The sequence below is a fragment of the Suricata suricatta genome, chromosome 11, assembly GCF_006229205.1.
Source record: "Suricata suricatta isolate VVHF042 chromosome 11, meerkat_22Aug2017_6uvM2_HiC, whole genome shotgun sequence".
Taxonomy (NCBI): Eukaryota; Metazoa; Chordata; class Mammalia; order Carnivora; family Herpestidae; genus Suricata; species Suricata suricatta.
Genome location: NC_043710.1, coordinates 58,821,822 through 58,836,538, shown reverse-complemented (window position 1 = coordinate 58,836,538; position 14,717 = coordinate 58,821,822). Strand labels below are relative to the sequence as shown.

Sequence of the window (14,717 nt, the reverse complement as noted above, 5' to 3'; positions counted from 1 at the left end):
GCCCCGGGTTGAGATAATCTAAAGGCTGAATCATCAAGACTATTGTGTTTGGGAAAGCGGAAAAGGAGAAATTGAAAGACACTTTGGTTCTACAAGTGTCATGACCGAAATAAAAATAAAGATATTTTAGCTTCATGTATTTTAAAGCTTTAAAACTATAAAATAGCTAATGTAGCCCTTTACAGGTGAGGAATTTGAGATTCAGTGTTAAAGAACTTCACCAGAAAAATCACCATCATCTCATCAAGTGGTGGAGCTGACAGTTGAGCCCTGGTCTTTTTCTTCCTGCTGTGTTGTCATTGGAGTCTACACACTTGCCCAAGCCAGTGCTTCAGGTTTTCTTGACTCTCTCTATTTCTTTGCACAACTAGTCAATCACTAAGCTGTATTATTTGTTTTCTAAATATTTCCCAGATCTGCCCACTTCTGTTATACTACCTCTACCTGTGTTCACATTACTCCCATCATTCTGGGTTGATATATATATTTTTTAAATTTACACCTAATCTTTGTCTTGCATCCACCTCCCAAAACAAGCAAGCAGATAAAAGCAGTCCATTTTTCTACAATTCAGTTGCTTTCTAAAATGCAGAGTGGGGTAGCTGGGTGGCTCAGTCTGTTAAGCATCTGACTTCGGCTCAGGTCATGATCTCACAGTTCGTGGGTTCGAGCCCTGAGTCAGTCTCTGTGCTGACAGCTAGCTCAGAGACGGGAGCCTGTCTTCAGATTCTGTGTCTCCCTCTCGCCCTGACCTTCCCCTGCTCATGCTGTCTCTCTCTCAAAAGTAAATAAAAACATTATAAAAATTTTTAAAAATAAAATAAAATGCAGAGAGAGGATTCTCTTGCCTAAACTTTTTAATAAAATGTAAACTTCTTAGCCTGGACTTACAAAGCTCTTCAAGATCGTGTCCTTTTTCTGTGTCCATGCCTCCAGTTCCATGACCACTTTCTTTTTCAGTCTTTTTCATCTGCTGTTACTCTTGTAAGTAAGGTCCTTTCTTCCCTTTTCTCTGTTTCACCCTCAATCCCAAGTTCAGGTTTGGACTTAGACTAATAGTCTGTCTACTTGCCTGTAACCACCCCTCCTGTGCTTCTCTCTACCACCACCACCCAATCTCCAACTCACCACCCACTGTCGAACCATCTCAAAAGACTCATTTAAGTACTCCCACTAAGGATACTTTTTCTTGTTTAGTAATAGTGGTCCCACAGAAATTTGTTGGATGGGTCAGTGTTTTTATACTTTAGAGTCCTTTCAAGTTAAAATTAGCTTGGTGAAGAATGAAGAGTCTGAAAGAATGACAGAAAATTAGTCTACCATTTCCCAACCTGTTTTTAAGAGCACTTGTATCCTAAGATAAGACAATATATGTATGTTACACATAAAATTCCATGGTCAAATATATTAGGTGAGGGGCATCTGGATGGCTCAGCCAGTTAAGCGTCCGGCTTCAGCTCAGGTCATGATCTCACAGTTCGTGGGTTTGAGCCCCGCGTTGGGTTCTGTGCTGACAGCTAGCTCAGAGCCTGGAGCCTGCTTCAGATTCTGTGTCTCTCTCTCTCTCTGACCCTCCCCTGCTCATGCTGTCTCTCTCTGTCTCTCACAAAAAAAAAATTTTTTTTAAATATATATTAGGTGAATGTTGAAAATTATATCCTTATCTTGGACATTCATAATGCATATAAGATCCGTCAATAAAGATGTCAAGAAGCCCTGCACTAAAAAGGAAAAAACATCCTTTTTTTTTATTCAGTATTTTTCTTTAAAAAATTTTTTTCAAGTTTATTTATTTATTTTGAGAGAAAGAGAGGGAGGGAGGTAATCCAAAGCAGGCTCCACACTGTCAGCGCAGAGCCCAACGAACTGTGAGATCATGAATGACCTGAGCTGAAACCGAGAGTTGGATGTTGACCTGACTGAGCCACCTCGGCGCCCCAATCCAGTATTTTTCTAATGTATTTGATTATGGAAACTTTTTAGAGAATATGCCTCCTATTTCTCTTAGGTTACTAGTGGTATTTGGAAAATGCTAAATTTGATAGCTGTGTATGTGTGTCCTTATTTCCCTCGAGTCTGACTGATACAATTAAACAACATAATCACATCATGCCCAAGGGATATATGGAGGAATTCTGGTTGTTTACAGAAGAGAAAACCCGAGGGAAGGTAAAACAGTCTTCATTTGAAGATTCTAACAGAAGAGGAATTGAAAGTATTGTCTTTGAAACTAGAGAATAAGAGTAAGAACCAGGGAAGGAAGCTGTAGGAAGGCAGATTTTACTTTGTATAAGGCTGTCTTTCTAATAACTCACACTTTGGAAGATAGGTCAGTTTTCTGTCCCTGAAAGTTGTCAGGTGAAGATCCATAGGGATGCTCTAGAGGACTTTAGCACATAGAGAAGGTATAGATCGAAAGAATAATTTTTGTGAAATAGTTTGAAAACCATTGAACTCTTTCTGAGATATCCATATCCAACTTGGAATTTATATTCCTTGATTCTTTTCTAATACTATGAATCTATGTCTTGCTCACTAATCTAATAAATTATCCATACATGTTATGAGAAACAAACACTAGTAGAAATTTTAGTTGTATGATTAAAGGCTTTTACTTCATATTTTTTAGTGGGCTTTATTTTTTAGAGCAGTTTTAGACTCACAGAAAAGCAGAGCATAAAGTACAGAGCGTTCACATATACCCTCTTTCCCAACACACAGCCTCCTCACTATCCATATCCTGGCACTGCAGAAGTACATTTGTTACAATTAATGGAACTACATTGACATATCATTATCACTCAAAAATCCACAGTTTACATTAGAGTTCATTCATACTTGATAATGCTTTGAAAGAAAATGTGAATATTCCTGCTCATCTTTAAGAGAATGGTTTTCAGTTATTTCTTGCCCTAGTTTTAGTCTTTTCTGCTTCAGAGGTCTAAAAGATAGTTAAAGTCAACATCCTCTATTTTAAAAAAGTATTCAGGGATGGGGAAAGTTCTTTCTTAAATGTTTATAAATATTTTATTTTGTGGGCTAACGGTATTTTTTCTTTCTTTGAAGTACCAAAAGAATTGGTGGAGCTCCATTTGAAGTTGATGAGGAAGATTGGCAAGTCTGTTACAGCAGACAGATGGGAAAAATATTTGATCAAGGTAAATATTAAAAATTACCTTCTCTGGGGCTTCTGGGTGACTCAGTCGGTGTCCGACTCTTGATTGCAGTTCAGGTCATGATCTCGTTGGCATGCTGGTGTGGAGCTGCTTAAGTTTCTCTGCCTTCCTCTCTGCTCCTCTTTCCCGCCTCTCAAAAAAATTACCTTCTCTGTTACTGAAATAATACTCTATCTAGCATAAATTAATGTGTTTCATAATATGCTGAATTTTTTTAAATGGTCTACTAAAAGTTGCAAAATATGACTTAGAAATCTATACAATTACTATCAGTATGTGACTCTCTTCTGCAACTACTAAGCCAGAAGACTTTTCATGTCTTTTCTCATTTAATCCTGAAACCATTTTGATAAGTCAAGTAAGACATGGATAAGACAAAGAAAGTTGCCATTTTTCCTTGACATCACACAGTATACATAGACAGAGTCAGAATTTGTCTGTTACTTAAATGGTAAAATGTCATAACACCGTTAAGTCTGTATAGGAGACGACCAATTTAGCAATGAGGCCAAACCTGTCCTTAGTGAAAACAACCTGGGAAATCAGAATGCTTTACAATAAACCATTCAGGAAAAATGGTCCGAAATTGTATCCTGACTTTGAGACCTACACAGTTTTTGGAAGCTCAAGCTGATAAATGTACCTACCTCCATGATATCTTTTGGGAGTATTTTGAATTCTATAACATTCAAGAATATTAGGTTATATTTTTTGGTAATTTGAAAACTATCTGATTTTCTTGTTTTTTTAAAAAAAATACATATTTTTATGCCCATGTATTTTCATACCTGCTTTCTTTTGGGGGGAGGTATGTATATGACTTTACAGTACTATGAAAAGGGGAATCGTCAGGGAACAAGAATCGCTTGTTATATTATAATAAAAATTACATGTGCTTTTCCAGTTATCCTTGCTGTATAATGCATCATTCCAAATTATGTGACATAAAATAATAATTTTAATCAGTTCACTGATTCTCTGGGTCAAGAATTTAAAAGGGTCTCTTTCACCATTTTCTCTTGGTAGAAAGTAGCCACAATTCTGGCCACATTTCAAAAGAGGAGATATAGACCCCAAACTAATGGTGAATGAAATCTCCAAAATATATTAAACTGTGAGTGATAACTGAGCAAATTTTTAACTATTCAAAGTGCTTTAGGGGTGCCTGGTTGGCTAAGTCTGTTAAACGTCCAACTTCAGCTCAGGTCATAGTCTCGCAGGTCATGAGTTCAAGCACCACCTCACGCTCTGTGCTGATAGCTCGGAGTCCAGAGCCTGCTTCCTTCTGTCTCCCTCTCTCTCTGCCCCTTCCCACCTCGTACTCAGTCTCTCTCTGTCTCTCAAAAATAGACATTTAAGAAAATTAACACAAAGTAATTTAGAAAATACCAGTGAAATTGCTGTTTTGCCTTTAATAAGATATTTATTAATGATTAAGATTCAAGTTTTGGAGCTTAAAAAGAGATACTAGAATTTCAAGACATTGATTTTTATATAATGTCTTAAAGGGTGTAGTCCCTTGTAAATAAATGTAGGTTTGTTATTAAAATGGGATTGTTAGGGGCGCCTGGGTGGCTCAGTCGGTTAAGCCTCCGACCTCGGCTCAGGTCAGATCTCACATTCATGGGTTCGAGCCCCGCATCAGGCTCTCGGCTAACAGCTGGCTCAGAGCCTGGAGCCTGCTTCTGGTTGTGTCTCCTCTCTACCCCTCCCCCTCTCATGCTCTGTCTCTCTCTGTATCAAAAATAAATTTTAAAAAGACATTAAAAATAAAAAAAACAACAATAAAATGGGTTTGTTTGTTTACATGTTCTGAGAATTTAGGTAGAAATACCTTGTACGCTACTCCCATCTCGTTAAACTTTAGAACCATGGATAATCTACTTTGCACCTTTGTGTCTGTTTCTTCATAAAATGTGAAAACGGAGATGATTTTATAAACCCCTTTAGTTCTCTGGTCAAACCTACAGGTTCTAGCTCATTTTTTTAAAAATCGAGATATTCACATAGGCATAAAATTTGGCCTTTGAAAGTATGTAATTCAGTGTTTTTTAGTATATTCACAAGGTTGTACAATCAGAATATTTTTATCGCCTCAAAAAGGAACCCCATACTCATTAACAATTATTCCCCTTCCCCCCTGTCCTCACAGATTATTAATCTATTTTCTGATTCTGTGAATTTGTCTATTCTGAACATTTTGTATAAAAAGAATCATATAATATGTGGCCTTTTGTGTCTGGCTTCTTTCACTTAGCATGATGTTTTCAAGTTTCATCCCTGTTGAAGTATGAATCAATGCTTTGCTCCTTTCTATGCCTCAATAATGTTGTTCCATCATATGGATATACGACTTTTTATTTATCTGCTTATCAGTTTATGATATTTGGCTTGTTTCCATCTTTTAGCTGTATGAAAAGTGCTGCTATGAGTAGACATGTGGTTTTATTTCTTATATCTAGAGTGGAATTGCTGGGTCATTTAGTAATTCTGTGTTTAACTGTTTTGACTGTTTACCTGCCAGACTGTTTTCCAAAGCTGCACCATTTTACATTTTCACTAGCAATTTTTAAGGATTCCAATTTTCCTAATCCTTCCTCACTAACACTTATGATTGATTGATTGATTTTTTTTAAACCATCCTAGTGGGGGTTCTCATCATGGTTTTAATTTGCTTTTTTTATGACTAAATGATGTTGAATGTTCTTTTTAAATACTTGATGGCCATTGTATATCTTTGAGAAAATGTGGGAAAATGCCTACTTCTATCCTTCTCCTTTGTTTAGTTGGTTGTTCGTTTTTGTTTTTGTGTTTTAAGAGATCTTTATATATTCTGCTTACTAGACGCTTACCAGGTACATAATTTGCATGCATTTTTTCCCATTTGGTGTTTTGTCTTTTTATTTTCTGTGTAATGTTCTTTGATGCATGAAGGCTTTCATTTTGATGCAGTCCAATACAGTTTTTTCTTTTGTTGCTAATGCTTTGGTGTCATAGCTAAGAAACTATTGCTCAAACTAAGATCATAAAGATATAATCCTCTAATTTGTTCTAACAGTTCTGTACTTTTAGTTTTTACTTTTAGATCTATGTTCTATTTTAAGTTAATTTTTGTATATAAGATAGGGGTCCAACCTACCTCATTTTACATGTGGATATCCAGTTGTTTCATTACCATTTGTTGAAAACACCATTCTTTCTTTCCCATATGTGATTACCTTGACATCCTTATAGAAAGTCAATTCGACATAAATATAAGAGTCTATTTCTGAAGTTGCTATTCTGTTGACTTCTATGTCATCATTTATGATAATACCATACTATTTTAATTATTATAGCTTTGTGATAAGTTTTGAGATGGTTCTTTTTCAAGATTGTTTTGACTCTTCTGCTTTCCTTGCATTTTCTTAATGAGTTTGAGGATTAGCTTGTTAATTCCTTCAAAAATGCCCGCTATGATTTAGATAGGGTTAGATATAATCTGTAGATAAATTTGGGGAGTATGAAGTTCTTCACAAAAATAAGTTTTCTGATCCATGGATCAGGATGTTTTTCAAAATATTTAGGTCTTTAATTCCTTTCAAGAACATTTCATAGTTTTCTGAGTCCAGTTTTATACTCATTTGTTCAGTTTCTTAATATTTTCTTGGTTTTGAAGTTGTTGTAAATGTAATTATTTACTTAATTTCATTTTCAGATCATTCATTGCTAATGTGTGGAAATACACAAATTTTTGTGTCTTGCATCTTTGCCAAACTTGATTATTAGCTCATATAGTTTTATTATTTATTTTCATAGTTTATTTTTGAGACAGAGAGACAGAGGATGAGTGGGGTAGAGGCAGAAAGAGGGAGACACAGAATCTGAAACAGGCTCCAGGCCCCAAGCTGTCAGCCCAGATCGCGACGCAGAGCTCAAACCCACAAGCCACAAGATCATTAACTGAGCTGAAATTGGACACTCAACTGACTGAGCCACCTAGGCCCCCCTCAGATCATTTTATTGTGGATTTTTAAGATTTTCTGTATATGAGATGATGTCATCTCTAAATCCAGATAGTTTTACTTCCTCTCTTCCAATCTGGAGAGCCTTTATTTCTTGGTCTTGCATAATTGCTCTCCCCAGAACCCCTGGTTCACTGTTGTATAGAAATGGTGAGAGCAGGCATCCTTGTCATGTTCCTGATCCTGGGAGGAAAGTTTTCAGTCTTTTAAGATTTAATATGATATTAGATAGGTGTTTTTTTTTTTTAATTAATATAATTTCTTTAAGTTTATTTATTTTCGAGAAAGACCAAGAGAGTGAGCAGGGAAGGGTGGAAAGAGAGTGAGAGAGAGAATCCCAAACGGGTTCTGCACTCTCAGTGCAGAGCCCGATGCAGGGCTTGAACTCATGAACTGTGAAATCATGACCTGAGCCAAAACCAAGAGTTGGGCCCTTAACTGACTGAGCCACCCAGGCAACCCAGAAATGTGTTTTGCATATGTATTCTTTATCAGGTTGAGAAGGATCTCTTCCTAGTATGTTGAGTATTTTTTTTATCATGAAAGTTGTTAAATTTTGTCAATTGTTTTTTCTGCATCTACTGAGACAACCATGTGGTTTTTCCCTTTATTAACCTGATGTATTACATTGATTAATTTTCATATGTTGGGACTGTACAATCTTACAATCAGTCTCAGTCATGGTTCATAATCCTTTTTATATGTTGCTAGATTTGGTTTGTTAATTTATTGTTGAGGATTTTTGTTTCTGTATTTATGAGGGATGATGATGTGTTTTTGTTTCTTGAGACATCTGTGGCTTCATAGAATTAGTTGAAAAATTACTTCCTCTCTTAATTTTTTTGGTAAGTATTCATGAGGTATAAATGTTAATTCTTAAAATTTTTTTTTAGCGCTTATGTTTATGAAAGACAAAGTACAAGCAGGGAAGGGCAGAAAGAAAGGGAGACACAGAATCTAAAACAGGCTACAGGCTCTGAGCTATTCCGCACACAGCCCGGTTCGGGACTCAAACTCACCAACCGTGAGATCATGACCTAAGCTGAAGTTGGGAGCTCAACTGGCTGAGCCAGCCAGGTGCCCCATAAATTTTTTTTTTTTTTTTAGGAAGAAATTACTTTTATTGTGTTAGAATATTCCTGAATGAGCTAACAATTATTCATGTGAAGGAGAGTTCAGAAAGCTAATTTATGACTGTATTACCTTTATCCTGATTAGAGATGTATGAATCATACACAAAAGATTACTCCCTAGAACAGGTTACTCTAAAAGTAGTAGAAGAGAAGGTCTAAGAGACTCTGAGCTTGGAAGAGCTTCTTCGTGCTTGTCTGGCTGTTCCAGTTGGACCACAAGAGTTAGGTAAAAACATGGACATATTTTCTGTTGAATTTAAAACTTTACAACCGTTCCAATGCTCTTTCCTGCATGCATCAGTTCAAAGGCTTCATTAATTTGATGAAAAGGCAGATTATGAGTCACAAATTCATCAACTTTTATCTTTTTGGACATATATTCGGACACCAACTTTGGAACACTTTCCACACTCTTCCATCCTCCAAAGGCAGTGCCTTTCCACGTGTGGCCTGTTACCAGCTGAAACGGGCGGGTGGCGATCTCTTCAGCCGAAGCAGCCACTCCAACCACCACGCTGACTCCCCAGCCTTTGTGGCAGGCCTCGAGCGCTGCTCTCAGGACTTTCACGTTACCAATGCACTCGAAGGAGTAGTCCACTCCGCCAACAGTCATTTCAACGAGCACTTCCTGGATGGGTTTACTGAAGTCTTGGGGGTTAATGCACTCAGAGGCTCCAAACTCCTTGGCCCTTGCAAATTTCTCTTTATTGATGTCCACACCAATGATCCGGGACGCACCAGCCCATGATAACCGCCAGTCCAACTCCTCCCAGGCCGAAGACGGCACAAGTAGAGCCAGGCTCCACCTTGGCAGTGTTCACTGCAGCACCATAACCAGTTGAAATTCCACAACCCAGAAGGCAGACTTTATCCAAAGGTGCTAACGGATCAATTTTAGCAACAGAGATATCAGCCACAACTGTATATTCAGAGAACGTGCTGGTTCCCATGTAATGTAAAATTGTCTTTCCTTTGCAAGTAAATCTGCTAGTGCCATCTGGCATTAATCCTTTCCCTTGAGTAACTCTTATCTTCTGGCAAAGGTTTGTCTTAGGGTTTAGACAAAATTTGCATTCTCCACACTGTGGTATGTAAAGTGGGATGACAGTATCACCTGCCTTCAGGTTAGTAACTCCTTCGCCAACACTTTCCACGATCCCAGCCCCTTCGTGTCCCAAGATCACTGGAAAACTCGCCTCAGGATCAGCCCCGCTCAGGGTGTAGGCATCGGTGTGGCAAACTGCAGTGGCGATAATCTTAATTCGCACTTCATGAGCCTTTGGGGGTGCCACCTCCACCTCCTCTATGGAAAGAGGCTTTCCTGCCTCCCAGGCAGCTGCAGCCTTGCACTTGATAACCTTGTTCGCTATGTCCTCGGACTCCCGCCCCATAATTCTTTAAACATTTATTTGAATTTAGCAGTGAAGTCATCTGGGCTTGGGCTTTTCTTTATTGGAGGTTTTGTTTTTGTTTGTTGACTCAGTCTCTTTACTTATATAAGTCAGTTTAGATGTGTAAATTTTTTCTTCCTTTAAGTAGGCTTCATGCTCACTACTGTGAGCTCGAGTCACTTAACTGACTGAAACACCTAGGCGCTTCATAGGTATTTTTGAGTCAGTTTCAGTAGTTTGTGCCTTTAGGAAATTGATCATTTTACCTAGCTTAATTGGCATTAGATTGTTCATAGTATCCACTTGGGATCTTTTTCATTTATGTAGAGTTAGTACTAATATCTTTCCTTCCCTGATTATGAGTGAGGTTTTTTTTTTCTCCTCCTTCGTCAGTGTAGCTATAGGTTTACCAATTTTGTTGATCTTTTAAGAACCAACTTATGGTTTTGTAGAATTTCCCTATTTTTCTATTTTATTCTTTCCTTTCATTTGCGTTGAATTTAGTTTGGATTCTTTTCTAGTAATAAGGTAGAAATTTAGGTTATTGATTTGAGATCTTCCTGTTTTTTAACATAGACATTTTCAGCTATCATATTGCATCTTCTTGCTTTACCTTCATTCCATAGATTGGTATGTTATATTTTGTTATCTTTCATATAAAAATATCTTCTCATTTCTCTTGTGATGTTTTTCGTTGACCTATTGGTTATTTAGTTGTATGTTGCTTAATTTCCACATACTTGTAAATTTCACCAAATTTTTTTTCTATTACTGGTTTCTAATTTCATAACATTATGTAGAACATAGTTTGTATGATTTTGACCAATTAATTTTGCTGAGACTTGTTTTACGGCCTCACATAATATATATGTGTGGATGTAGATGTGTGTGTATGTGTCAAAGTCCTTCAAATTAAAAAATAATTTTTCTTCTTAAATACTTAGTGAGATTTGCTAAATTTCATATTCATATTTACTGTCCTTTTTTGATATTTTTTCCTTTTTTTCTGACTTTTATACCTTTTGCTGTCCTGTAAATAAAGTTTATGCACAACACATACATACACACACCTTAAGTACAGATATATGGTTTTTTTCCCCTTACCCATTTTGAAAGCTACAATCTCTACAATTTTCTTAACAATAAACTCTTCCTTAATTCTTTGTTTCCCTTTAGTTTTTACCCATCCTACCTTTTTCTTCTTTGTATTTGTTATCTATTGTTTTCATGGCAGATAACCTCAAAATGTAGCTGGTGGAAACAGTGAGTATCAAGTCTGCCATTCCCTGAGCTGCTCTTATGTTGAGCACCTCCCAGGGTGTGTTCTCCCTGATGCCTCTTGGTTTGCAATCTTGAGTTTTCCAGGTGGAGTCTGAAACTGAGCCTGGTACATGGAGAATAAGGAGACCCCAAAGAAGCAGAGTGCTACTTCACATTGATACTGTGGCTGGTCACCAGTAGGAAGGAAGCTCTGTGATTGTTTGGATTTCTATGTCTACTCTGAGGCCTTCCTTAGAACACTTTCCAGATAAACTGTTTAAGCTCGTCTCACCATAATACCCCATTAAAATATTAACATGTGCTCAACATTATTAGTTATCAAAATTATATCAGTTAATAAGCAATACACATAAAATACACCCCTGAAGTGCCAGGTTCTGATGTATAGGAAACACTGCACTGCTAGGTACTCTGGGACCTCCCCTTCATGAAGTAAGTTCTTTGAAGATCAGAAGACATAGCTGATTTCTTAACACAGACACAGAGAGGCAAACAAAATGAGGAGACAGAGAACTTTATCCCAAATGTGAGAATAGGAAAAGGCTTTGGCCAGAGATCTAAGCAAAACAGATATAAGTAACATGCCTGATAGAGAATTTAAAGCAGTGATCACAAAGATACTCACTGGATTTGAGAAGAGTAAGAACCTTAACAAAGAGAGAAAGGATAACAGGTGAGATAAAGGTTTCAATAAATGAAATCAAAAACATGTTTGATGAAATGAATAGAAGGATAGAAGAAGCAGCAGAAGGAATTAGTGACCTGAAGAACAAAGTAATGAAACTGAAAATAAGAGAGAGAAAAGAACTACACAAAATGATAATAGACTTAGGGAACTCAGTGACTCCATCAAATGTAATAAAAATCATTATGGGAGTCCCAAAAGAAGGGGAAGAAAGAGAGCAGAAAATTTGTTTGAAGAAACAATAGCTGAGTCTGATTTCTGTAAAAAATCAGTCAAGAACTCACAAAAACAGAATATAAAATATAATAACATATATATAAAATCTAGGGAGGTGGGGAGAAAAGAATGGGTTCAAACTTAAATGACCATAAACTCAGTATAGACTGCTATATGCACAAGAGGTTCTTTAGAACCTAAATATCGAAAGCTCCTAAAACCTGCAAACAAAAAAAATTTTTGTGTTACTTATTTTTGAGAGAGAGGGAGGGCAAGTGACAACGTGTGACCTGGGGAGGGGTGCAGAGAGAGGGAGACACAGAGTCTGAGGCAGGCTCCTGTCTCTGAGCTCAGCACAGAGCCATACTGCGGGACTTGAACTCACAGACTGTAAGATCATGACCTGAGCCAAAGTTGGATGCTTGACTGACTGAACCACCCAGGTGCCCAAAACCTGCAAAGAAAAAAGAGAGTAAAAACACAAATATATCACTAAAGAAACTTAGCAAAGTATGAATAAAAGACAAAAGAGTATCAGAGAAAATCTTCAGAAACATACACAAAACAAGTAATAAGATGGCAGTAAATACATTTCTGTCAACAATTACTTTGAATGTAAGTGAACTAAATGCTACAATAAAAAGATGTAGATTGACAGGATGGGTTAAAAAAAAAAAAAAAGACCCACATATGTCCTGCCTACAAGAGACTCAGTTTACACCAGAAGACATGTACAGATTGAAAGTGCGGGAATGGAGAAACATCTATCATGCAAATGGTTGTCAAAAGAAAACCAGAGTAGGAGTTCTTAAATGAGACAGATTTTTTTTTATGTTTGTTTATTTTGAGAGAGAGAGAGTGAGCATATGAGCAGGGAAGGGGCAGAGAGAATTAAGTGAGAGAATCCCAAGCAGGCTACGTGCGGTCAGCACAGAGTCTGACCTGGGGCTCGATCTCACGAACCAAACAGTGAAATCATGACTTGAGACAAAATCAAGAGTCAGACTCTTAACTGACTGAGCCACTCATGTGCTCTAAGACAAAACATCCTTTAAAACAAAGTCCATAACAAGACTTAAAGAAGGACAGTATATAATAATAAAGGGACAATCCAACAAGAAGGTTGAAAATCAGTTGTAAATATTTATGCACCCGACATAGCAGCACCTAGATATATAAAAATGTTAATGATATAGATACAAATCAATTAAGTAATACAGTGATACTTTAACACCCTGCTTACATTAATCGACAGATCATCCAAACAGAACATCAACAAGGAAAAAGTGGCTTTAAGTGACACACTGGAGCAGATGGATGTAACAGAAATATTGAGAATATTGTATCCTGAAACAGTCTTTTCAAGTGTGCTGGAGCATTCTTCAGGATAGATAACATATTATGTCACAAAACCACTCTCAACAAATAGAAGAAGATGGAAGTGGGGCGCCTGGGTGGCTCAGTCGGTTAAGCCTCCGACTTCGGCGCAGGTCAGATCTCACGTTCGTGGGTTCGAGCCCCGCGTCAGGCTCTGTGCTGACAGCTAGCTCAGAGCCTGGAGCCTGCTTCGTGTTCCGCGCCTCCTTCTCTCTCTGCCCCTCCCCCTCTCATGCTGTGTCTCTCTGTATCAAAAATAAATAAAACATTTTAAAAAATTAAAAAAAAAAAAAAAGAAGATGGAAGTCATACCAGGCATCTTTTCTGACCACAGTGCTATGTAAATAGAATCAACCACTGGAAAGAACACAAATACAATGGAGCTTAAATAACATACTACTAAACAATGAATAGAACAGCCAGGAGATAATAGAAGTAAAAACATACATGAATCAAAGAAAATGAACACATAAACTCCAACAAAACCTTTAGCATACAGCAAAAGCAGTTCTGAGGGAAAGTTATAGCACTGCAGGTCTATGTCAAGAAATAAGAAAAATCTCAAACAACCTAATCCTACACCAAAAAGAGCTAGAAAAAGAACAATTAACAAAACCTAAAAACAGCAGAAGGAAGGAAATAATAAAGATTAGAGTAGAAATAAATGATACAGAAGCTAAAAAAAACAATAAGACAATAATGAAACCAGGAGCTGGTTCTTTGAAAAAATTAATGATTGATAAACCTCTAGCCAGATTTATCAAGAAAAGAGAAATAACAACACCACAGAAATACAAACAATTATAAAAGAACATTCAGAAACTATATGCTGGCCAACTGGCCAACCTAGAAGCAATGGATACGTTCCTAGAAACTTAAAAACTACCATAACTGAAATAGGAAGAAACAGAATATTTGAACAGACTGATTACCAGCAATGAAATTGATTCAGTAATCAAAACCCCCCAACAAGGGGCACCTGGGTGGCTCATTTGGTCGAGTGGCCAGTGTCAGCTCAGGTCATGATCTCATGGTTCATGAATTGAAGCCCTGCATATCAAGCTCACTGCCGCGAGCACTCTTCCAATCCTTTGTGCCTTACTCTCTCTCTGTCTCTCTCCCGCTCATGCTCTCAAAAATAAATAAAAACATGAAAGGAAAAGAAAAACCTCCCAGCAAACAAAATCTAACACTAGATGGCTTCACAGGCAAATTCTACCAAACATTTAAAGAAGAGTTAATACCTATTCTTCTCAAATATTCTAAAAAACAGAAAAGGAAAGAAAACTTCCAAATTCATTCTATATGGTCAGTATTATCCTGATACAAAAACCAACCAAAGACACCACTAAAAAAAGAAAACTACAGGGGCACCTGGGTGATTCAGCTGGTTGAGTGTCCACCTCCTCTTTCAGTTCAGGTCATGATCCCAGGGTCATGGGATGAAGCCCTGC

At 37.3% G+C, this 14,717-nt stretch overlaps 1 protein-coding gene and 1 pseudogene across 1 annotated transcript in view; one reads left to right on the top strand and one right to left on the bottom strand.

Moving 5' to 3' along the window:
• The window catches only part of RSF1 (remodeling and spacing factor 1), a 165,809-nt gene that overhangs the window by 42,246 nt on the left and 108,846 nt on the right, over nucleotides 1-14,717 (top strand). The window contains exon 2 of the mRNA XM_029915208.1: nucleotides 3,067-3,158. Within this exon, the coding sequence (XP_029771068.1) occupies nucleotides 3,067-3,158 (92 nt within the window). The remainder of the gene's footprint in view (nucleotides 1-3,066; nucleotides 3,159-14,717) is intronic.
• On the bottom strand, nucleotides 8,378-9,704 carry LOC115306630 (annotated as a pseudogene).